The 23,641-nt window shown below is 47.1% G+C and overlaps 1 protein-coding gene across 1 annotated transcript in view; it reads left to right on the top strand.

Moving 5' to 3' along the window:
* The window catches only part of LOC144730228 (putative flavin-containing monoamine oxidase A), a 42,548-nt gene that overhangs the window by 5,756 nt on the left and 13,151 nt on the right, over nucleotides 1–23,641 (top strand). Inside the window, exons 4-10 of the mRNA XM_078610850.1 lie at nucleotides 841–928; nucleotides 1,886–2,066; nucleotides 4,657–4,771; nucleotides 5,753–5,910; nucleotides 15,228–15,317; nucleotides 19,242–19,329; nucleotides 21,933–22,033. Coding sequence (XP_078466976.1) covers nucleotides 841–928; nucleotides 1,886–2,066; nucleotides 4,657–4,771; nucleotides 5,753–5,910; nucleotides 15,228–15,317; nucleotides 19,242–19,329; nucleotides 21,933–22,033 — 821 coding nt within the window. The remainder of the gene's footprint in view (nucleotides 1–840; nucleotides 929–1,885; nucleotides 2,067–4,656; nucleotides 4,772–5,752; nucleotides 5,911–15,227; nucleotides 15,318–19,241; nucleotides 19,330–21,932; nucleotides 22,034–23,641) is intronic.

Genomic DNA, 23,641 nt, shown 5'->3' with positions numbered 1-23,641 from the left:
ATGAATCTAGAACACATCCCTAGTAAACATGCATTTTACAGTTGCAGATTCTCAAACATCAACTCTACAATCTTGGCATTTCCTGCAAACTCTGGTTGGTCCAAACCCTCCCATCCATCCACCGACCCATCTACACCACCCCCCTTGACTTGAGATGCAGGGCTCGGCTGCAGCTGAGCACAGGTTCAGGGATCCCCAGTAGTGGCTCCTCAATTCAATTATTTGAATTGGCAAGATGGAATAACTTGTGTGTGTGTGTATGTGCAATAGAAATATATGGCTGTCATGAGCCATGCGATGTCTCACCTTGAACATAGGACCCTTCAATGAGTGGGGCATGCCCCCCAGTTTTTCAAAATTACTGTGCCTCTTGGGCCATCAACTCCCATAGATGGGCGAGTGAGAAAATGGTCTAGAAATTTGGAATCCACCCTGGGGAATAACATTACATTTCTCTGTGTGTTTGAGTCCATGTGCCTCAGCATACGCGTGCCTGTGCATACATACTGGATGTGACTGGTGGTGGTGAAGTGGGGAGCACTAGTGGCTCAGTTTTATTGCGCTCTACTGCGAATCTGGTTACCTGAGTTTGATTGCTGTTCACGGCCAACACCAGTGATAGCGATTATCGAAATCGACTCTGGGCCTCCCCGAGGTCAACTGAGCAGTTTGTAAACATCGTCACTCGGGAGACAAATGCGGCCGGGCATGGTGCTGGCCATCCACCCCCTTGTGTGCTATGCCGGCCTTCAAAGGTGCTCGCCAACAACACTTGCCCCAACCGTTTGTTAAGGCTATACAGGGGATATTTGTCTTTATTTGTGTACATATGAACACCAGAGCGGGTGGGAGGACGCACAGTGGCAACTCGGCTGAAGTCTGCATCAGGGCAAGACACGTGGGACCTCGGCGGACAGTGGGTCGGCAGGTGCAGTCTGCACTACCTTCCCCACATGTTGCAAATATGGCACGGGATGCAAATAGACGTTAGCCTACGTGTTAAACAGCCTACGTGTTAAACAGCCTACGTGTTAAACAGCCTACGTGTTAAACAGCCTACGTGTTAAACAGCCTACGTGTTAAACAGCCTAAGTGTTAAACAGCCTACGTGTTAAACAGCCTACGTGTTAAACAGCCTACGTGTTAAACAGCCTACGTGTTAAACAGCCTACGTGTTAAACAGCCTACGTGTTAAACAGCCTACGTGTTAAACAGCCTAAGTGTTAAACAGCCTATGTGTTAAACAACCTACGTGTTAAACAGCCTACGTGTTAAACAGCCTACGTGGTAAACAGCCTACGTGTTAAACAGCCTAAGTGTTAAACAGCCTATGTGTTAAACAACCTACGTGTTAAACAGCCTACGTGTTAAACAGCCTACGTGTTAAACAGCCTACGTGTTAAACAGCCTACGTGTTAAGTGTTAAATAGACGTTGGGTCGCAATAGAACCTGAGACTTGCTCCACGTGTCAAGAGTGCGCGTACGAGTTGGTGGGTGTGTCGTTAGTATGCCGTGTCCACTCGCAATAACTTGGTCGCAAAGTCTCAACCCGGTTCGGTTGTTATTGGCTAAAATTACGACTACTTTGTGGGAAATCAACAATGGTTCTATCGAGTAGACCCGTAATCACTCACATTAATCTATATTCTGACACGATGCCATGCATTGAATTGTGCAAGAACATTAACATTATTTTCAGTTCATGCAAACTTCGTTTTGCCTGACACATTTTAGATATACGGTATTATCACAAAGCCTAAACGGGTTTATTCATTATTTAAGATGCATGTTTTTCTATTTAGACCTACCATTTCCCTTGCAGCCCCTTAACACAATGTATGTACGTACGTTGAATTTGTTTGGCACCTGCCTCTGGGTCCTCAGCACCCAACGGCACGTGATGGGTCTCCTCAAAGAGCTCGGCCTGGACGTGTACCCACAATACACCCACGGTACCAAGGTGTGTCAGCTGGGCGGCGCGAACGCCAAAATCGGCACCTACTCATCCAGCATCCCCAGCCTGTCCCTGCTGGCGCTCGTGGACCTGCAGCTCTTCATGTGGAAGGTACTCCGCTGGCTCGGTCCCCGCACACTACCTTTGTGAAGCGTATAACGTTCGTGACATGACTCTGTCATGTGTTGTCTAGGCGAGGTCAAACACAGGCACCGTGATATGTATCTGGACACCAAGAAGTGAATCTTTTAAATGTCATGGAAAGTTACGTGTGTTAATTTATGCCGAGGAGGCATTCACGTGTAGGAGTGAAGCGTTTGCTCACTGGCTGTTGCATTGTGCTGTGAACCTGGTGAGCCTGAGTTTGACTAATGGCCACTGCAAGCGCCAGTGATGAGTAATATCTGAAACAGTTCAGGCCTCCCCGGCCCTCTTCACCGGCGAGCACTAACCAACGTGGTGAAGTATGGTTAATTAAAACCCATGATCTACACGTCCTGGGGAGGTGTGATATATGTACTGGCGCTTACCACAGAAATGTGGAATTTCAGTCACTTTCTCAACACCTACCTATCAGTTGTTTGAGTTTAAAGAGGTGGGGCCAGTAATTGTATGATTGCGGCATATCTCAGGGCTGCGAATGCATTTGACCACCTACCTAAGCAAAGAGACGCTTTGACCTTTGACTTTCACACGTGTGATGCCCTCGCCACGGTAACGTGGAATGTAAACCCAACAGTTTAGGGCCGTCGTTGCAGATGATCACCGGCTCTACGCGCCGTTGAGCGGTGACACACTGACTTCACGGGGCTCTAAGACGTACCGAACAGACCACAGCTTTACACTATGGGAACCTCATTTGCCAGTAAAAATATGATAATTGGTTCTTTACCCTTCTATCTGGCAACAAAACTGACACCTTTTTACAAGGAGTCATGTTTGCATAGACCGCAATACCTGCAGTCATAATACAAACAAAAGAACATAACTCTGATAACAGTGCACATTATCAGAGTTATGTTCTTTTGTTTGTATTATGACTGCAGGTATTGCGGTCTATGCAAACATGACTCCTTGTAAAAAGGTGTCAGTTTTGTTGCCAGATAGAAGGGTAAAGAACCAATTATCAGACCACAGCTTTGTTTAATCTCACGAGAGGTAGATGTTTAAAAATACGGCTGGGCCTGTGACGTGCACGGGAGGGCAAGTGCACAGCAGCGGCTTTGCTGTGTGGAGGCTGCAGCTGTCAAGACACTATCGGTGCTTGCCATCTGTTTTCCAGCGCGGGTTCTTGAGCGTTGAGCACCCCCTGGTGATGAGAACCTCGTAACGTCCCCGCTGAGCGCACCCCACGCGCGTTAAATTTCCCCAACGGTCTCCGCACGATGCTTGGGGAATTCTGCGAATTAACCACAGCGCTTGATTTAATCAACGCTGCCATTAAATTAAGCATCCTTGGTAAGGGGGGGGGTTTCTGCAGCACATGAGGAACGTATAATTATTTACAGCCTTGCAACAGAGGAACATTACGCTCGCATGTCATTAAAGTGTCAGTGTTGTGCTTCTAAACAAGCTTTGATGGTTCTTCATTACACTTTCTGCCAATAAATGTAAATGTAAAATCAGAAGGCAACAAACATACCAAGCCAGTCAATGATCCTACTTCACCACTCTACTCAGTGGGAGTTGGCGAAGGCGGCGGGGCCATTTCCAATTCAGATGATTAAGTGCCATTGATGACAGCCGTGGCTGGGAATCGAACCTGGGTAGCCGGGTTCCTGCAGTGTGCTAGCCGCTACGTAACAGATCCATACCAGCGAAAGGATATATCACAAAATAATGCTCAAAATCAACGTGTGTGCCCACTCAATCGACAAGTGAGATGTTGCTCATTTCCAATGGTGTCCCTGATCCAGTGACTAAAATGTCACATTCCCATTGGAAAACTACCATGAACCTCCCATTGACTTGAACACACACCAGGATACGACTTAAAACAACTTAATCAGCAGCAGCTATTATCTATCCACTGCTGGATGTCGGCCTCCCCAAGACCAACGTCATCTCTCACAGTCTTACGATGTATCAAATAATCCATCACACCTGTACGCGAGATGATTTCACATTTCCATCTGCGCAGTGGGCATACTCTCTGATGTATTTCCTCCTTCGGCCATATACCTACTCTAATCACCCAGGGATGTCTGTCCTTAACGCTCGTGACGTCACTCCACATCGACCAGCCGCCCTCCTTAATATTCATGAGCAGGTGACGTCCTCCAAATGGACACCCCCCCCCCCCCATTCATAATAATTAGCGGGTGACGTCACTCCACATGGGGGGCGGAGGCACCTCCTCCCCCCTCCTCGGCGTCAACTTACAACTCTCACGACAAAGGCAGAACCCTCACGTCACGCGATCTCCGTCACGTTGTTGAGACATCGAAGTAAAAAGGACGTCGTGATGAACAAGGGATTATAACCTTAAAATGAAATAGGTCTGTGTCACCGCACCCTTACAAAGTTCACACGCATTGATGCAATGAATATCACGTCGCGGTCTGCTTTTCGATTGCAAGTTTCAGATTTACTGCAATTCACCCGTCCTTGGACGGGCAAAAGGCTAGTAATATAATATTCATCAAATAAATGTGAAGAATATTGAAAGCGCCCTTGGCAATGTCCACCCTGGAAACTGCAGATAGACCGGCTGTGCCAAACAGTGCCCGCAGCCAACCCAGCAGCATGCCCCCTGGCAGCCCAGCTTGACAGCATGACCATGGAGACATTCAAACAGCAGAACCTCTGGACCCAAGGTATGAGAGTATAAAGTGTCTACCTGTGCAGTGGGGAGCACAGGTGGTGTCTCATGCCATTCATCTCGGTGTTTTTTTCCATACCATCTCGAACTGTCCCATGACTTGCCAGCAATGCCCCTGACACTTCGCGTGGCTTCAAAGTGAGCCTAGTTTCGTACGATCTCTGTGTAGACAATATCACCACCACTTAGTGGTGAATGACAGTTGTTGTAAGCGTTTTCCCTCAGAATTGAACCAGATCAAAATGAGTGAAAACATTAACTTAAATGCCTGTTTTTTTGTGCAGTTGTGGCTAACTGGGCTTAGGCCATGAGAGCCAGTTGCTGGTGCCTGGCTTCACACCCAGGAGTTTAGCAGTGCTGGCTCATTGCTGCAACAATTGCTAACTCCTAGGGCAGCAAGCTCCAGGATTCAACTCAGAACCTCAGTGGTGGCCCAGTGACTCTAACACAGCCAAGCCATTAAAACAATATATATAAGGAGACCGTATGTCTCCTTCATATATCTGTAAGCTAGTTGTAATTACTGGCGAAACGTTGTACTCAGATTGTAAATGTTGTGGCTTGGCTCTCCAACACACCAGTGTGCTGTACTAGTGACGAATTGGCACGCTCTGTTTACGTGACAACCCTTACTAGTTGGCTGTGTCGGCTCGTGGCGGGTTTAACGACACATTTATATATTTACGCGGTCTAACCCAAAAACCTCTATTACAGACAGATATATGAAGGAGACCTAAAAATATATTACCCACACAACCCATTGGCCAATTGGCTATGTGGGAAATACATTCCTTTCTTACGAGGAGAGACATTTTAATGAAATATTGTTTGCTTATCTTTTTACAGTATTCACATTTGCCACAATTACACCATTGATTATTTCAAGCCATTATAAGCTGGCTGGACTACCTTGCCACCCCTATTATTGTTACATAAAACTGCTACTACTAATAACCGCTTCTGCCGCCCCACGCAGCTGCTAAGGATGCAGTGGACGTGGCATGCAAGAACAACTTTGGGCTCGAGTGCTCACAGGTGTCGTGCCTCTACTACCTGAGCTACGCGGCCGCAGCCGGGGGATTCCTGCCTCTAATAGAGGCCTCGGTGGGGTCGGCACAGGAGTTCAAAGTCAAGGTACCCTTCACCAAAATATTCAACCAGCTCCACAGCCGTATTGCCGCCACCTTGTTTAATTTTTTTTCATTTAAAGCCAAACCTTTGTTATATGAAAATGCTGGTGGATAATGTTTGCGTGTATGTTGAACTTATTTTGCACCATACATAGCCAGCTGTGCTAATATTTATTTGGAAAGTCATTAGGCAATCGATTTTTACATGTGGAGGCACAAGAGATGTATTAGGTAACACGCTGACTTGACATGTAAATAGACCGCAGAGCTTTATGGGAAAAATCCCACAATGTTTGATGGAAAATACTATACAAGTTCTGTTTTTAGCCAGACACTCTTTTGGCCCAAAGACCCTGTAATCAGGTACTGGTCACATTGCAGCAGACTGAGCTGTCAAAGAAAATCAACATGTTCAAAGACTGTTCTTTCTTTCTTTCTTTTGTGGAATATCTGCCAACTTTCACAGCTGAGATAAACATTTATCAGGAAAGACTGACAACTGTGAAGACTAGCGGAACGCCTGCTGCACCAGATGCTGAGCAGCTGGTGGATGGCATTGATTCGACACACGCTTTGGCATGGGCAGGGGTCGGCAACCAGCGGCTCCAGAGCCGCATGCGGCTCTTTAAGGACTGTTTTGCGACGTTATTGATTAAGGACCACCTTCTCGTATTCACATGCACTGTAGCTCTTGCAATCGTTTTTTTACTGAATTGGAAAAAAATTACTTCTTGTTATTTTGGTTGCCGACCCCTGCCCATGGGAGTTTTCTGCGGCCGGGTTTATCGCGCGTCAACTCGGCTACTCTTACACTCTTTGGCATCCCCAACGTTTCTCGCCTCCAAACTCCAGACAATCCTTAGCCATTCCTGAATATGGAGACCACTACAGCCCAACACTCCATTCTCACCGCAGACTCCCAAATCTGTTCAGGATCAATGTCAATAATGCACTCAATGTCTTTAAGATTCTCCAAGGACTTGCCCCTGTCTACCTCGCAAATAACTGAACTCCACTCCACGCACTCTCCACACCTGTAATGAAGGCTTCCCAATGAAGCCCCCAGTCAACTATTGCTCAATACTTTAACAAAAGAGATCAATCCACGTCTCCCCTGCTGCCTCCAACCATTCCTGCTGCCTGCTCCCTGCACCAGTTCAAGTCCAGGCTGAAAACTTTCCTATTCTCCTCTGCCGACAACGACTGCCTCTTCTCTGAATACAATGTCAATGTACAACGCGATTATGCTCCATTTCCCCCCGTGAAATGCATCACGCTATTTTACTTCCAGCGCCTTGAGAGGCTGTTGCATTTAGATGCTCTATAAATCCAGGCATTGTACTGGTTTGTAGGTGCAAGCCTCTTGTGAGCGTGTCGCACATTGGCTGCAAGGACATATCTGTGTACCGGATAAACTAAACTCTTTAAACTAAACTGATGTCATTTTAGCATGTAAGGCCCACTGAGCTTGAAAGCTCTTTTTCAGAAGCAACCTGACCACAAATGATAGCACAACGAATTGGCTAATCACGTGGACATTTACAGCAGTCAAATACTCTAAACGAATGTTTCTAAATGCGGAGGGAAAATTCGGAGGACATCCGGAGAAACATCCATGGGACCACGGGGAGAACGTGCAAACTCCAGATATAGAGGCATGGTCAGGCTCGGGATTGAACCAACGACCTATATACCAGGCAAGGTAGTTGACATTTTGCCGGATGTACTCATACACTGGATAACTCTTGACACAGCCTCCGTTTAACGTGGGGTTAGGACTCAACTCTATACCAGACTGGATCTTACCACTCACGGAGCTTACATCAAGTAACAACCCATCAAAACGTGACAAATGACGGTGGAAATTTCTCACGATCAATGACACTGACAAATCAATACATTTGAGGCGTTGTATTTGATATAAATATATAAAGAATATATTTGCCATGTACATTTCTATTTTTCTGTCTTGCCCAGCACCAACTGAATCTGTTTTTTGTGCAAATTTGTATGATTCAACAAATTATTGTCTACATTCGCTTATTTAACTGAATAAATAATAAGCATGCAACGATGTATCAATTACAATTATCAATACAGTTTGATGTGTACACTCACGAAACATTAATTTAATCATTCGTGTGGGAATAATTTATTTACATTTATGCAATTGGTATGTTAATGTTACATTTAGGCTAATGGAGCAAGCAGAACTGCAGAAACGGGAAAAAACGAGACAAAAACGAATTGATTCTTGAATTGGATCGTGACCCCAAATTGTGCCAACTAATGGAATCGCCGAGCTGGCTGGGGGAGGGGTGTGGGCGGCGAGAGTCATTACATGGCTACTGAACACACGAGTAATTAACTCGCTGTTGTGAATTAAAATGAAAAATTCATGTCTCTTGGCAAAACTTCAAGACCATCTTCTTATATACTGCATTATGCAAATATACACCATTCATCATGGACGCTACTCTGCATTTATGATGCGTTGCCCTTATTGGAATGGATAAGGCATCATCATACTTCAGATACGTTCTTTTCCGCAGCCATGAACATATTTCCCAAAACGATAAACAAACGTTAGGAAAAATGATACATTGATGCAGTGAAACAGATGCTTACATTTGTCAAGCCATTCTTGACAACATAATTACATTACAGTAGTGGTTAGGGTAATATCTGCTTACTTACATGCCTTGCTCTCAAAGACAGCGAGCCTCCTCTATGGCTTTGCTAATGTTGCTATAAGAGTCAGACCTATGCTTCCGCACAAATTAACGATTGCTTCTGTCAAAGTGGCACTGGATGAGTCATCAGCACTGCAGTGTTGATGGCTGACAGCAACAAGCAGTGCGACACACATGAGACGAGTAATGAGTCATTCATTCATAGCGCTTCTAAGGCTCATGATGCATGCATCGAATAGCATGCAATTATCTTCAATTGCCCTAAATCTCACTCGAAGAATTTCCTTGGTCTTCATGGTCAGAATAAGCGAGATGGAATAGATGAGACAGTAAAATTGAGGCAGGATAGACAAGGTATGGAATGGCTAACCACGCAAGGATGCTATGAATTGTCAACTCAATGTCACTATTTAAAATGTCTTTAATCAATCAGACCATAGCATCTCGAGTGACTACAGCGGTCACGTAATCCTGCTGCATGCAACACACACAAATCCTAAATAATCGATTCCCACGACACACGATTCGACGCGTGGAATATAAATGAAAGAATACATTTTTATTGATCTATTGTTACATTCATAGGATAAGCAAGTAAATAATAAACATACGCGCAGACGATGCACATGAGACAATATAAGTGAGACAAAAATGGACTTTTTTCTTTTAGTAATGACAATTAATGAAATCACAGGGGAAGTGAATCTCAACATGGTTGCTTCGACGTTGCCATTGTTCCGACATCGCCACAGCGATAGAGTTTTTTTTTTTATGTCCAAGAGCTAACCAAATTCATCATTTAAGTTTATATTAGTTGTTGCACGGATGACCCCATTTAGCCAGTTGCATCTATTTTACAAGCGAGATCCGTGGTGCGTGAGCAGAGCAACACAACAAGGACAAGAACATCAGTCTACAGAGAATGAGTAGCGGGTGCTACGCCAATGTGTTGTTAGATAGAGACTTCCCCATGCAATTTGCCATGTTCCTTAGTGTGCGTTGGTGATTCAAATATCAATCGCCACTGATGTTGGCTTTGGCTGGGAATCAAACTTCGTTTTCTGGGTTCATTGCGCAGTATTTCCTGAGTAATACAGGTCAAATATTCACTCTTTATCCAAGCAAACAAGCTTAGGGCCTATCAATTAAGTGGATATGTACGTATGTATTTCCACTCAAGACCAAGATCAATCTGCATATGCATCTCATTCTATAAAATGTATGTTTTTTTCAATAATGCACTTGCATTGAGTGAATGAAAAAAAATTCGAAACATTTATAATGGAGTACATTTCCGGCTTCTAAGTGAAACAACGCCAGTGAGGATATGCGAGGGCTGCCTGCAGATAAATTGAAGGCAGAGAATAAGGAATGACAGTGGCTGCTACATTATAAACCCGTCTACAAGAGGACTTCGGGCTTCCGAGTCTGGTCCGCTGCGTGTGCCGAAGTCACGTCTCTGTACGATGACGATGTGTGACCGGGGCCTTGTCTCGTGTGGCTTCCAGGCAGTGAAATTCATTGAAATCACACCTTAAGCGGCTTTTGGCTGGCCATCAAACAATGATGGTCACATCATCGTGCAGCGCTTTCAGATGTACTTCTGCGGCCGTCTGGAATGCGCTTCCGATATTAGGAAGCCACTGGAGCTATGCACTTTTAAATCTAAATTGAAAACTAATTTCTTTTGAACTGCTTTTTGTGTTTAGTTTGTTGTCCTTCCCCACACCTCCGATTAGCATGGTTGCCTACGGATGGTGCAAAGAAAGTTCAACATACATATGTAGTGTATTAATCTGTCACCGGTCCCTTGTACGGGGCAAGAACGGATCCCCCGGGAACCCCAGGGACCACTTGAAGACGGCCCAACGGGCGCGATCTCTCCTGGAACGACGATGGAGGGGAAGAGGAAATTGGTGAAGGTTGTCCCGTCCACCCTGGCCCGCCTGTGGGTGGCACCGCTGGTAACTCCATGGGCATCAGGGCCTGGGATCCTGCAGATGGAGGAACAGAGTCTCGCAGAGGCGCAAAACTCCATGATCGTAAGTCCGGGCCCATCAGACACATCAAATACCCGGCTTTCAGATATTGGAGATGAAACGACCTCATAAGGTGGAAAATATGCACATACCAACGCCTACGACCAACCTGGATCCATACACACTGCGGCCTCCTAACCTCAATCACCTCCACTGGGCCCTGCCATAGCCTATACAATTTAGGAGCCATGCCCACTGGCACCTGGAGGCAATGCAGCCATGCCCTCTCCCCAACTTTCCACGGTTTTCCCGATTCTTTAAGTGCCGCCAGTTGCTCATTCGCGGCTTGCCACTTGGCCGAATTTCCACGCGACGCCTTCTCCTCTGTCGTCAATAGTTTAAGGGTGAGGCTCATAAGTCCCAGCACAGCGACACTCTTCTTACGTGGTTCAATATTTAACTGGGCTTCCATGGGTGGGGGGGTCATTTTCCCTCCCGTACCTCAAAAAGAACGGGGAGAATCCGGTAGAGGCATGAGGGGCCATCCTGTAAGCTGCAAGAACACCTGGAACATGCAGGTCCCAATCGGACTGTGCCCCGTTAACCTGTTGGCACAGCATGGACGTAAGAATCCTGTGTAGGAGCTCTACCATTCCATCTGTCTGGGGATGGTAGGGCCAAGTCCGAATTTTATTTGTACAAAATAAATTGCATACCTCCTGCAACAATTTCGACGAAAAATTTCGACCTTGGTCCTAAGGAGACGTTTCGGGCCCCCCTTATCTCGCACATAACCATACAAAAACGCGTCGGTAATGAACGCCGCCGATTGATCCATCAGGGGCCATGCCACCGGCTACCATGACAGGTATTCTACCCCTACCAGCAAAAATGTATTATCCCCCTCGAAGTGGTGGAAAATGGCCCCAGGATGTCGAGGGCAACGAGCTCGTTTACACGGGACACCCCAATAGACAACGATGGTTGGGCCAGCCTCGGCGGGGGCTTTCGACGAGCACTTTCCACACAGCCCTTCAATACATTGTGGACATCTTCTGACATTCCGGGCCAAAAGAAGTCGCGCTTCAAAGTAGATAACATTTTCTGGACCCCTAGGTGCATCGATCGCACATGGACAGCTCACGTTACTCTACCCCACAGAGCAGTTGGCACAACAATACAGTACCGCTGTACCTCCGTATCCCATTGCATACGTAGCCCATCTCGGAAGACCGCGGGAGACACACCCCCCTGGACCCTTCCTACCGTTCGTCACATCAACGCGGCACCGTATTTTCCATAAGGAGGCGTCCTCCACCTGAAGGCGCCCCCACTCCTCGTGTGCAAGGCCAATAGTATTATCATACGCCACCTTCTCTACGGGTGGCGGAGTGTCCACCGACGCTACAATGGCACACGGTTCTCCCGCAACCAATGGATCCATCCACAAGTCATCCGACACCACTTCCCGTTCAACCCTGGCCACGACCCGAGTGGCCTCATCATCGGTCTCTACACAACACGCAGTCATCGCGTGAGCCAAAACTGTACCCGCCTGTATAACCGAAGTACCCAGTCCAGCATTCAACACCTGAAGGAAGGGCTCCTGATCTGCCCTCATGATCGTCTGTGCCACGATTAAAGCAAGACCACGAACCGCTCTATTCGAAGGGGTTAAAAGAACCCCACCCTCAGTAATTTCTTGATCGAGCCGCTTCCGCAGCCGCAAGGGTACAAGCATCTGTGCACCCGGGGGAATCCGAACAGTTTCAAGCACCAGGGCCTGAACCACAGCGTTAGCCATATGCAACCTAGAAGGGGACATCAAAAATCCCAACCGATGCCCCGATGGTAACTCAACACACCCCTAGTCAATCAAAAGCTTGAGGGGCATCCTCCTCAAAAATCAATCCCCAATAAACAAGGCATCGCGAATGAACTTGAAACTAACACCGGGCCCGTCCTTTCACAAGCCCCAATCCGTATTGACGCAACAATTTTGCCCACAATACCTAAGCTCCCGCCATTAGCGGCGACACATGGACTACTCACAGGACCATGGCAACCCACCATCAAATAAACTCTGAAATAATGGTGGCGGATGCCCCTGTATCTATGAGCACCCGCACCTCAACACTCTGCACAAACCCTCTTACCGTGGACGATCCCGCTCCCGCCGCCATGACCCGGTGTGCCAGTGCGTCCCACTGCCCAGACCCCCGTGGCCAATTATCACTTGCTAATGTATAATTCCCACGCCCCATATCAATATGAGGGCTAATGGCGTGCGCACCCGACACAAACTGCGACGAAGATGCATGCGGTGACTGTGTCGGCCGGGTGTGTGATACATCGCGACCGTTGAGCCCGGAGCAGCAGATGTTGGCAGGGAGGAGGATGGCGAAGGTGGGAAGAACTGCCCCGGATCAGTGCGACATCCCTTAGAGATGTGGCCTGCAGAAGAAAATGACGGGGGCTCTCCATGGCAGAGGGTAGAACCCGCTCCGCTGGTCCCACCGTCGTTCTGCGCCGACCCTCCCGCGCGGACACCAAGATATTGAAGCGCAGCCCAACAGGGCTCTTGGTACCCCTGGCCGCCCTCCCCTCCCAGGAATCCTGCACAGCCCGCCACCCCGACTCACCGTTGCAGGTTGCAGTGGGCCTGGATACACCGGGCCACCTTAATTGAAACAGATCGTCCTCCTCCGTGGCCGGTAGACAAACGTTTATTTCTCGGGCCAACGACAACAATTTCTCCAACACCAAAGAGTCCAGCCCTTCTCGCTCCATCTTTGGGTATGCAGCCTGCGCCAGCGACATAAAGGCTCTGCGGAAGGCGAGGGGTGTCTCTGCCTGGCATTGGACGGGGGATCAAAGATCGCCGCCATCTGGGCGTAAGCATGCTGCAGCATCACCTTATCTGTCGAAAGAATGGCGTAGAACACTGCCAAGGCGTCGTCGTCCAGGGTGGTAGGCAGAGCCCACAGCGCCTCCGTGTCGGACCACCTCGCCAGCTCATGAGTAGCGGCAAAGTGCCGCTTGAAGGCCTCCAAGTCAACCCCCGCAGCCGAAAATTATTTCAGGAATAGCAACTGCTGCGTGAGGGGAGGCACCCCCGAATGAGATGTCGTCGGATGTTTAAATTCGGCAGGTCCCAACATCCGCCTGCTTGACACTTTGGTGGCCAAACATGGCACGCCACACCCAACTGCAGCCTCTTCCTCGACCAGTCGCTCAACCAGTGCTCCCACTTTGGAGAGCAGGTCCGTAACGCGCACACTGTGCGCACGCCGTCCTTTGTTAGTCGGCGGCAACGCGGAGTCGTCACTCCTCGCATGCTGCCCTGCCAGAATAGCCTCTTTGGGAACCCTGGTTGCCGGGGCTGTCCGGAAACCTCCCTCACCACCGCCCTCTTCACCTGAGAACCCGACGGTAGGAGCCTTTCTTTTCGCCTTCATCAACATCTATTCCCCTTATCCCCAGAGTTGAAGGGGAAAAAAAAACAAAAAATCCCTAACAACCCAACCAAAAAGTTTTTATTCATGATCACTCCTGACACCAAACGTAGTATATCAATCTGGACACACTAAAAGTTGGAGGCACATCCTTTTTTCCGTTCCATATAGTCACAGGGGATATCTACCCACGCTCCGTACGCTACCCGAACAGCGATGCTGAGGATGTGAAGACGTGGACGACGGCAGCACGAGTTCCATTCCCAGACAACAGCAGCCCCAACTGAGTGTCAGAGCCTCCCTTTTATCCTCCCCAGCATGGCCTGGCTCTGCCCTCGGCCACGCCCCCTCTGGATCCCACCAGGAGGTTCCAGGCTCTGCCCATGTGTCTCACTGGCAGACCGGGCTATGATACCCATAGTCCTCCTCTCTTCGAGCATCCCATGCCACACTCTAGTGACTCATTCTATGTCACTACACATACATAAAGATGTGCTTATTTTTATGGGATTTTTCTATTTCGTGAGGAATTTATTTTGGGGTTGGATCTGATTGGTCCGAGTGCCTGCGTGCGTCTGTGTGTTTTGTACAGCACCTTGTGACCTCCGGGTGAGAGGTGCTTTCGAAGTGTCAATCATGATTTTATATTATTATTCTGTTACAACTTCAGTCATGCCATCCTCTGCATGGTCTTAAGTCAGGCCTGAGAAGATGTGTATTTTATAAGTATTTTTTTAAATGAGCATTTGGTGATTGACGTATGATTAATATTTCAGCGTGGTATGATGATGTATGATGTATAACCTGCTTGTAAGGCTTATACAAACGAATGCGTGATAAATGTTTGAATGCTGCATGGATGTGGTGTGATAATGTGTGATATATTCTGTCGTCATATTATAAGGCTTATGAGAAGATGAAGTGTGGTAAACGGTTAACGCTTAATGTTACATTTTTGAGTGGAGAATTATGATGGCTTATTGAAGTGGTTTTTAGATTGGAAGAGCAATATGAATGCATGTTTTGTCATCATAACTTTTGGAGGGACACAACTGAACATTTGTTTATCTAAGTTCTGTTCCAACAATTATTTGCTTTTGTTCGGCAAACTTGTTGTATCGCATGCACCCGCTACCGGCACCTGTCGCATGCAGAGAGGAAGGGATCTCTGTGTGTTTGTGTTCGTGGGAGCAGGGTGGGGCTTTTCAGCTGTCCAGTCTGCTTGCCAAGAGGATTGGTCACGGCAAGATCATCCTTGGGGATGCAGTGACTCACATCACGCAGGTAAATGTCGCACCCCTTCCCAAGAGTTCGACTCGTTTCCCTGCTGAAATGAGCAATCAGGCGGGATCATTTATGTTGGCACCCTTGAACCATTGGTGGAAATTCCACATTCCCAAGACTTGGATCATTATATCCATAGGATGACCACTGCTGACTTCCAACAAAGTGGTACTTGTTTTTTTTTTTATCAACCTCAGAGAGGTGATGGGCTAAGTCGACCAGGGATTCAACTGATAGTTTTCGATTGAGTCAGGCGCTCAAAGCACGAAGACACCTGGAACACTATCTCTTATGTGCATGACATAAAATTCGCGAGGCCAACACAATCATACTCATTAAAGTAAATTTATTAACCATGACTCACTTTCAGGATGTCGTTGCTTATGGTGTTTGGCCATTTCATTTTGGATAATTTTGTGCGTGGAAAGAACTGAAATACTAAAAAGAAGAAAATACTCAGGCAATACGAGTGGAGAACACACTCAGTGCATCCTGATAGGTCAGTGACCTACTTGCTGGACTGCCTTCATACAGGCACCTCACTGCCCCGGCAGACAGGTGCCTCATGCACTTGACGATCAAAGTGCTATTCTCCAGCCCCACCTCCCTCTCCGCTATATTAATTACGCGATAATAACAGGGGAAACAAAACGCACGCTAAATTCGTTATCATTAATCATGATTAGCATTAATCTTGCGATTGCAAATACTTGCCTTGCGCATTTCACTGTAAGCCAGATTATAATCAATAAGCCAGGCTTTTATACGACAGACAGAGCACACTACGAGGAGCCTACACTTGACTCGTTTTTGTCGATATGCCAAGATCTTTAGCGTGAGAGAAACGGGCACATGGGAGAAGTGCTCAGTGATAATATTAATTCCTCTCTCAAGGCCAATTGTTTAAAACTGTGGCTGAGCCTGACCAGAAATAGACCCCATCGGGCACACTGCCTGGCATTTGTTTTGTATTGTTATTTTTCAATGTAACAAGAGCCTGGTACAAGGCACAGGCAGGAGGTACAAAAACTCCCCAGGCTAAAGCCCCAATTCAGTGATCCTGGGTCCAAAGATGGGAATGAGATTGGGCTCCCTGCCGAACACACTTGGGGACTACGAGCGGGAGTGGCCGGTTTTTATTTGGGGAGGGGAAGATAAAGGAAGAGGGACAAAGGTAGCGGAGCCTACGCACGCCAAGTGAACTTAACGTCAGCAAAAGTTCCACGGGCCAGTGATGAACTCCTCCTGTCTATGCCCAGAGGGGGAGGGGTGGTACCCCAAGCGCCCGTCACCTCCCGCGACCTCCCTGCAAGCGCACCTCACGATTAGGCCTCGGCAAGGTAAAGTAATGTACCCTTTTTACCGGGTAAAAGGGTAAAGGTGTCGACCATGCCAAGGGGTAAGGTAAAGGGTAGGGTAAAGGTAGCGCGGAGTTCTCAAACTGATCAAGTCGACCAACGCTGAACTGCGCGAGTCGCTCATCAATATCAGGCACAGCAAGGTCGTTCGGCAGTCGTACTACCACGGTGCTGAGATCGCCAAGCTCGTCAGCAAGGAGCCGACGCACCAGGACTCCCTGACCAGGTTGAATTCGACGTTTGACATGGGCGACGATGCCATCAAGAAGCGTGTCCCATTGGATATTATCATGGCGTGCTTCCAGGATGTGATCAGCGTCGGTGCTTTCTCTGAACTGCAGTGGGCAAACATCGAGGGCGTGACAGCATGACCTCGTTGTCAGCGGACCACAAGTCGACATTGGATCTCGTGCCGGTGACGATGGAGGACCTCATCCGTCATTGCGATCGCTGTGAAGCCGCACTTAGAGCGGCTTCACCACGATGAGTCCTTGACCGTGACAGGGATGAAGGCCGAGCTGGTGCAGTACCGCGACTTCCTGGTTCAGGAACTCGCCATTGTGGCACCCTACTTGAATCCACAGCTGCCGAAAACGACAGACCAAGACGAACTGGCTACACTGAAGGTCATGATCCATTCTGTCCTGCAGCATCGCTACTCAGACGTGCTCGCGATCACGACTTTGGCAGTCGTTGCCCATATGCAGGAGGGGGCGTTGTTCAGCACCCTGTTCAGCAACGTCGGCAACTTCATTGACGACGGCGATGAAGTCGATCGTGTTCTGAGCATGGGCGTCACGACCGCCAGCGCCTTCATCGACGTAATGCAGTGGTGGTCTCTCCGCAAAAAGCTGCTCCCTGCCCACTACAAGATGGCCTGCGACTACTTGGGAGCGCCGGCGACGTCAACTCCCTGCAAACGCGCTAATAGCAGAGCCGGGCGGTGGTTCACTGAGCCGGGCGGGAGTTCACGTGCGTTCGCCAGTCGCTGTCATCGACGCTCTTCATCCAGTCCATGTGCTTGCGCTCGTGGATCACGGACGGCTGCCTGAAGGTCCTCGTCTAACTGGGCCAGAGCGGCTCAAGGTCTTATTGCCCGTAATTCGTCCGAGCACGACGGCAATGACGAACTTGATCAGGTTGTTGATGAGATCGTCATTTACCAAGACGACTAGGACGAGGAGATTATGGAGGACGGTGTCGTCGACAGCCTCAACGCCCAATTGGAGAGTATTCTATACGAATAAAGCGCTCTACCTCGCATTTACCTGTTATAAACCTTTTTCATGTGTAGTATCCCAGTAATTACCCTGTAATCGGGTAATTTGTATGGGGTAAGGGTAAAAGGTAGGGTAAAGGTAGACTCGTTTTTATCTTTTACCTTACCTTGCCGCGGACTACTCACGATAGGCTCCGTGGGAACAGGGACTGCCTCTGGCTTCGAACTCCCGCTCCCTGCCTTTAAGCTTGTGGCTTTGAATGTTCCGTTTCCACAAAGACTTAAAGGGTGCCATGCCACAGCTTCCACAAGAGAGGCCCACGATCTCTACAATTTGCCAGAATGGCCTACCCAGCCACAATGTGTGCTGGAATCACTGCCTGGCATATTAACGGCTCGACGTGCCGCGTATCACCAGCGCTGGCTGCACGGCCACTCCTCGCTGTGTAAACCCCACACCAGGTGGCAGTGCTTACTGCCGCATTGAACACCCGCTGATTCAAAAGCGTGTTCCTGAAATCGAGTCTGAATTTAAAAACATCAATTCGTTTTCACGTTAATTTAACACAGAAATTAGGTGGTTTGTAGGATTTTGTTGAAAATTGGTGAACGTTAATAGCCGGGGTGTGGAGGAGGTGTTAGTCGTTAATTGTCCAAACGACAGTCATTGCAGTATTTGATGATAAACATGAATACCTGTGGGGATAGTGTACTAGTGGTGCATGCATTGTGCTATGAACCGGGGGACTTGAGTTTGATTCCTGGCCACAGCTGACATTAGTGGACAGTGATATGAGCTAACCCCTGGCACCCCCTACACACCAACTTGGACTAATCTGTGAAGTCAAGTATGGCCAAACAACTCCCATTGAATTGAAACGCAATGCCAATTGTGTGAATTCATAGAATGGTGATGGTGGTGCATTGTTACATGGCTCAGTTATGCATCAGAAATGTTTATAGTGCAATCAAGAGTTGCATTTATATAACTGTGGGAGAGCCCATTGAGGACAATGCATCTGTTTCGATAGAGAGATGAGGATAAAAGCAATGATGTAGAGTGAATAAGTCGTCTCATTGCAGAACAATGTAGCAAAGTTTTGGCAGAGGTCTTTGAGTAATTTTGCACCAAACCGAGCCCTGCCTTTATCAAAATGAGACCACACAAACTCTTGTCTCAACCTAACATCAAAACCAACTAATTTGCAACAAACCGATCTGCATTCTCCCTATTTGTGGTAATTTTCGCACCTCCGATTAGCGCGGTTGGCTATGTAAGGTGCGAAAGAAGTGCAACATACATACAATTAATGACAAATGCGACTGCCCGATGTGTATGGGACACAGACGGACGATGGCGTTGAGTTGCGGACTGGGTCCCATCGCAAGCTCAGCTGCCAGAGAGTAATCGTCACGTGCCCCACGCACCTTGCCGGTAAGTGGCGCGACTGCTGAGCGACGGCAAACTCACACGAGCGCAAGAACATATCAGGGCGAAATCCGTCTCTCCGTCCGTCTAGCGACAGTTCACATGTTTATTAAAACTACAAATGCCCCACACCCATCGCAGTGAAACTTACCGCACAGCTTATTCATTGCATTGCCCAGATCTGTATGGATTTTTGGCAATATTGGCAACAAAATGCCTTTAAAAAAGGTGTTCTATTTTCAGAAAGGAGATAATTGCCTCATGCCGGTAACCAGCGTGACGAGCACACGAGCGTTAGAATGCAAGCGCGCGGTTGTAAGCTCGTGCCTAATGTGCGCGCATGTTTATGTGTGTGCTCGCATATTTCTTTGTACAGTCGAATGCATTAACAACACAGAGGTGCCTTTAATGCACCGGCTTGCCTGCTTCTTTATTACTCTGCCCAGTGACTGGGGTATACTCTTAAGGGAAATAAAAATGTCCTTTTTCAAACCATGCCAATATATAATATAAAAAAGATAGTACCAGAATTGTACTTTATGTATGTAAAGAAACTGTACATGTATATTGAATATGTGTGCATACCTGGGAAATAGTCACCCATATCAGAAATGTAGCATTATATACACATACACCGATTCTTCAACTCATTTGTAGGCATCGCACTGGTGTCACATGACCCTCTCCTCAAGAGGCGACCGAGTACGATGCTGGCCAGGGCTGCGTGCATCTTCGAGGAGATTGTTAAAGGGGCCGTCCATAAATGACGTCACGCGATTTGGGACGATTTTTGACCCCCCCCCCCTTCGTCACACGGCGTCACAAAAAGTCTGACCCCCCTCAAATATGACGTCACAAAGCTCTGCCCCCCCCCCCCCACTTTAAAAATAAAACATGCTTCAAATCGCTTTAAACTATTGTCATTGTAGTGCATATTTAATTTGGCGCTGCACTCTGATGTTGTAGGAGAAAACATTTATTAAAACGTCTATTTAATTAAGTAGAACGTGTTGTCTATATGTAAAGTTGCGCATTGTGATGTGACGTCACATTTCTCACCCCCCCCCCCCCTCGTCACACATCGTCACAAATGTCTGCCCCCCCCCCCCCCAGGTGCGTTACGTCATTTATGGACGGCCCCAAAGGGTTAAATCGGTGTGTTGATCAAATAATCGATGGGAGGCATGTAGGGGCTTTTAAGTCAATTGTTCTATCTGTAATTTACTATATTTTTTGTAGGGTACATATAAATGGATCACCCTCGTAATTTAATTTCTCAGTAAAATGAGTACCGTTTTGTAGAAGCCAAAAGTAGTAGTCCCATAAACTCACTGGTTCCTGCCATGGGAATGTGGAATTATCAGCACTGACAAAGTGCAAGCAATGAGCATTGTCAGCTCCCCTTTGTTCATACGAGCAGGGAACAGACATTGGCTTGACCTTTAAACACCTACGCTATGTAAATAGCACACTCAAGGGCACAAAACACGCTCTGAGCACCGACATATGAATAGTATGTGTCACTCTGTGGGCACGTGAGTGTATGTATGTTCGCAAATGCATGTGGGCACGTGTGTGTACAAATCTGTGCGTCTGGGTATGTGCACCGGTGCATGTGTATATGCACGTGCGGCACGTGTGTGCACGTGTGTGTATATGTGTGTTGTGTGTGTATGTGTATTGTGTGTGCACGTGTGTATGTGTGTGTATGTGTGTTGTGTGTGCACGTGTGTATGTGTGTGTATGTGTGTTGTGTGTGGGGAGTGGCAGTACAGGAGCGTGAGTCGCTTCTTGTGATATGATCCTGGCGGCCAGAATTTCACTTCCGACTCACAGCCAACATCAGTAGCAAATATCTGAACCGGTCCTGTCGTGGGCCTTCCCTAAGTCGACTCAGCCTCAAATAATTACTGGGTGGTGTGTGTATTGTTTTAGTAATTTCTAGAAAGGTTTAGTTTTGCCCGATTTTTTTATATAGTATAGAGTTATCCTTAAAATTTGAATCTATATTGTATTATGATTGTTATTTGGATCTAACATCAAAATGGGATTTTTTGCACATTTTTGTACGCAGCATAAACAAATGGTGCTTTTTCTGGAAGATTTTATTGTTTTTCGAGGGGATGTTTCAATTTGCATACAGTACATTTTAAATGTATCTTGTAATTTTATTTTTTGTTGCGGTTGCACCCGAATCAAGAGCCGAATGGCTCACATGGGTTATTCCAAATAAATGAAACTGAAACTGTGTAAAAATCAGCACTGGGGAGATGAAATCGGTCAGGCGTGGTGCTGGCCCCACCACCCCCTTTGTGCGCGATAGCAGCGTCAAGAGGTTGTCACTAACAGTGGTCAACACCAGTGACGATTATCTGACCCGGTCCTGATCCTCCCCTAACTCGACTCAGCCTCAAATGAGTACCTGGTGTGGTGTAAACATCGCCACTCAGGAGACAAAGACGGCCGTGCGAGGTGCTGGCCACCCACCCCCTCGTGTGCCGTGCTGGCCATCATAGGTGCTCGCTAAAAGCACCTGCCACAAAGTCTGTTAAGGCTATATGGGGGATCTTTGTCTTCTCTATGCGTGTGCACATTTACCACCCTCCCAGCTAAGATCCACTATGAGCCAGCACTTCCTGCGGACAGGGAGCGTCTCACACAGAATATGCCCGTGGGACATCTCATCAAGTTCATAGTCACCTACCCAACGGTGAGACAGAGATAATGCGTTGCCATTACAGCAGAGCGCGGCTGCACATCCACAGGGCGCCTGTTGCCCACAGCCAGGAAAGATGTTTAAGACTTAATGGCCGTCGCTTTGCAGCGTAGTCCATAAATCAAAACCTCGTTAAAGGAAGACATTTTTATTGCGGTTTGGTTAAGTGGCTCGCATCCGAGTATTTTCTTACCGAAAATTGTATTGGAGAAATAAAGGCATGAACATAAATGCAGAAAATATTAACAACCATTTCATGTTCTGATATGCCACGGTCATTATAACTGCCAATTAAATTTATTTCAGCAAATACCTTAAGATGTTAATAAAGATGGCAAATTTGGGCCCATGATGAATCTGAGAAAAACGAAGGTGATGCACAAAATACATTTTGTAAAACAAATGAATGTTTGTTTGGAGGACACAATTGGAAAACGCATCAGGGTTTGCATATAGCTGAGTGAAGCGTTGAAGGTGGACTGCAATCAAAATGATTTTCAAAATTGATCATGAAACATACCAATGTGCCCAAAGAGGAAGGTTTGCAATCAGTGCATATCACCTGCTATAAACATATGGATTGGCAACATGGACACTGACAGAGAAAATGGAAAAATAAGCTCTGAAAGCAGGATGTGCTGGCACAGAGCTCTGCGCACTTTAGAGATTGTTTTTCCACATATGCACAGAATGACACTGACAGACATAAAGGGAAATACATCGAGAACGAATGCACTTTAGAGACATCATATTAACTGTTCAGAAAAGTGGACTTGGACAGGAGAAAGTGCTTGAATGGATCGTGGCCAATAGTCAAAACTGACGACATGAATGGCTGACAAAGGAGGGGACATCAGAATCAGAATATTTATTTACACTGGAGGAATCTGATGAGCTATAACGCTCTTGTTCACAGTTCAAAACGTTACAACAACAAACAATATAAAATACGATAGGAGTGCAAAGTTTTGGAAAGGGAAACAAATCACTTTTAAAATATATACAAATACAACTAAACTATGTTTATCTTACCAGGTAAGGCCCACTGACCTAATGGATTATTTCTCAGGAACAACCTGGCCACAAATGTTAGATCAACGAAGTGGCTTATCATGTGGAAAATTATAGCAAAATAATCCCAACGCATGGAGATAGAACAATGAGATCAGCTCATCTGCAGGACTTAGATGAAATGTTGCGTCAGGTGACTGTGGGGGATGACGACAATGGGGGAGGCCTTCATTTGGCAGTAGAGAGATCGTGACTGAAGAAGGAGGACAGAGGGGGATATTGCTACAGATATGTTGTGCTATGTCCCCACAACCACTGGGAAGTGAGCTGGCCCAGTTCATAAACTGAGAAAGTGGGCCTTACTGGGCTGACCTGACTTGGGTGTGGGGCCTTCTAGCACATTTATGAAAGCTCCCAGAACAGACGGAACATCACGAGGTCATCGCGGGAAAAGAGGGAAGTGCGGTTTGTGGCATCTTTTGGGGTGGTCAATTTTGTGTAAATGTAAAAAATCATAAATATTCACTAGCCATTCTGTAACCTAACCCAAGCATACATTCTCTTGTTAAATTTTAAAGGAATGGGTATAAT

The sequence above is a fragment of the Lampetra planeri genome, chromosome 35 (assembly GCF_965212315.1).
Source record: "Lampetra planeri chromosome 35, kcLamPlan1.2.h2, whole genome shotgun sequence".
Classification (NCBI taxonomy): domain Eukaryota; kingdom Metazoa; phylum Chordata; class Hyperoartia; order Petromyzontiformes; family Petromyzontidae; genus Lampetra; species Lampetra planeri.
This window is presented reverse-complemented; position numbering and strand designations above follow the sequence as displayed.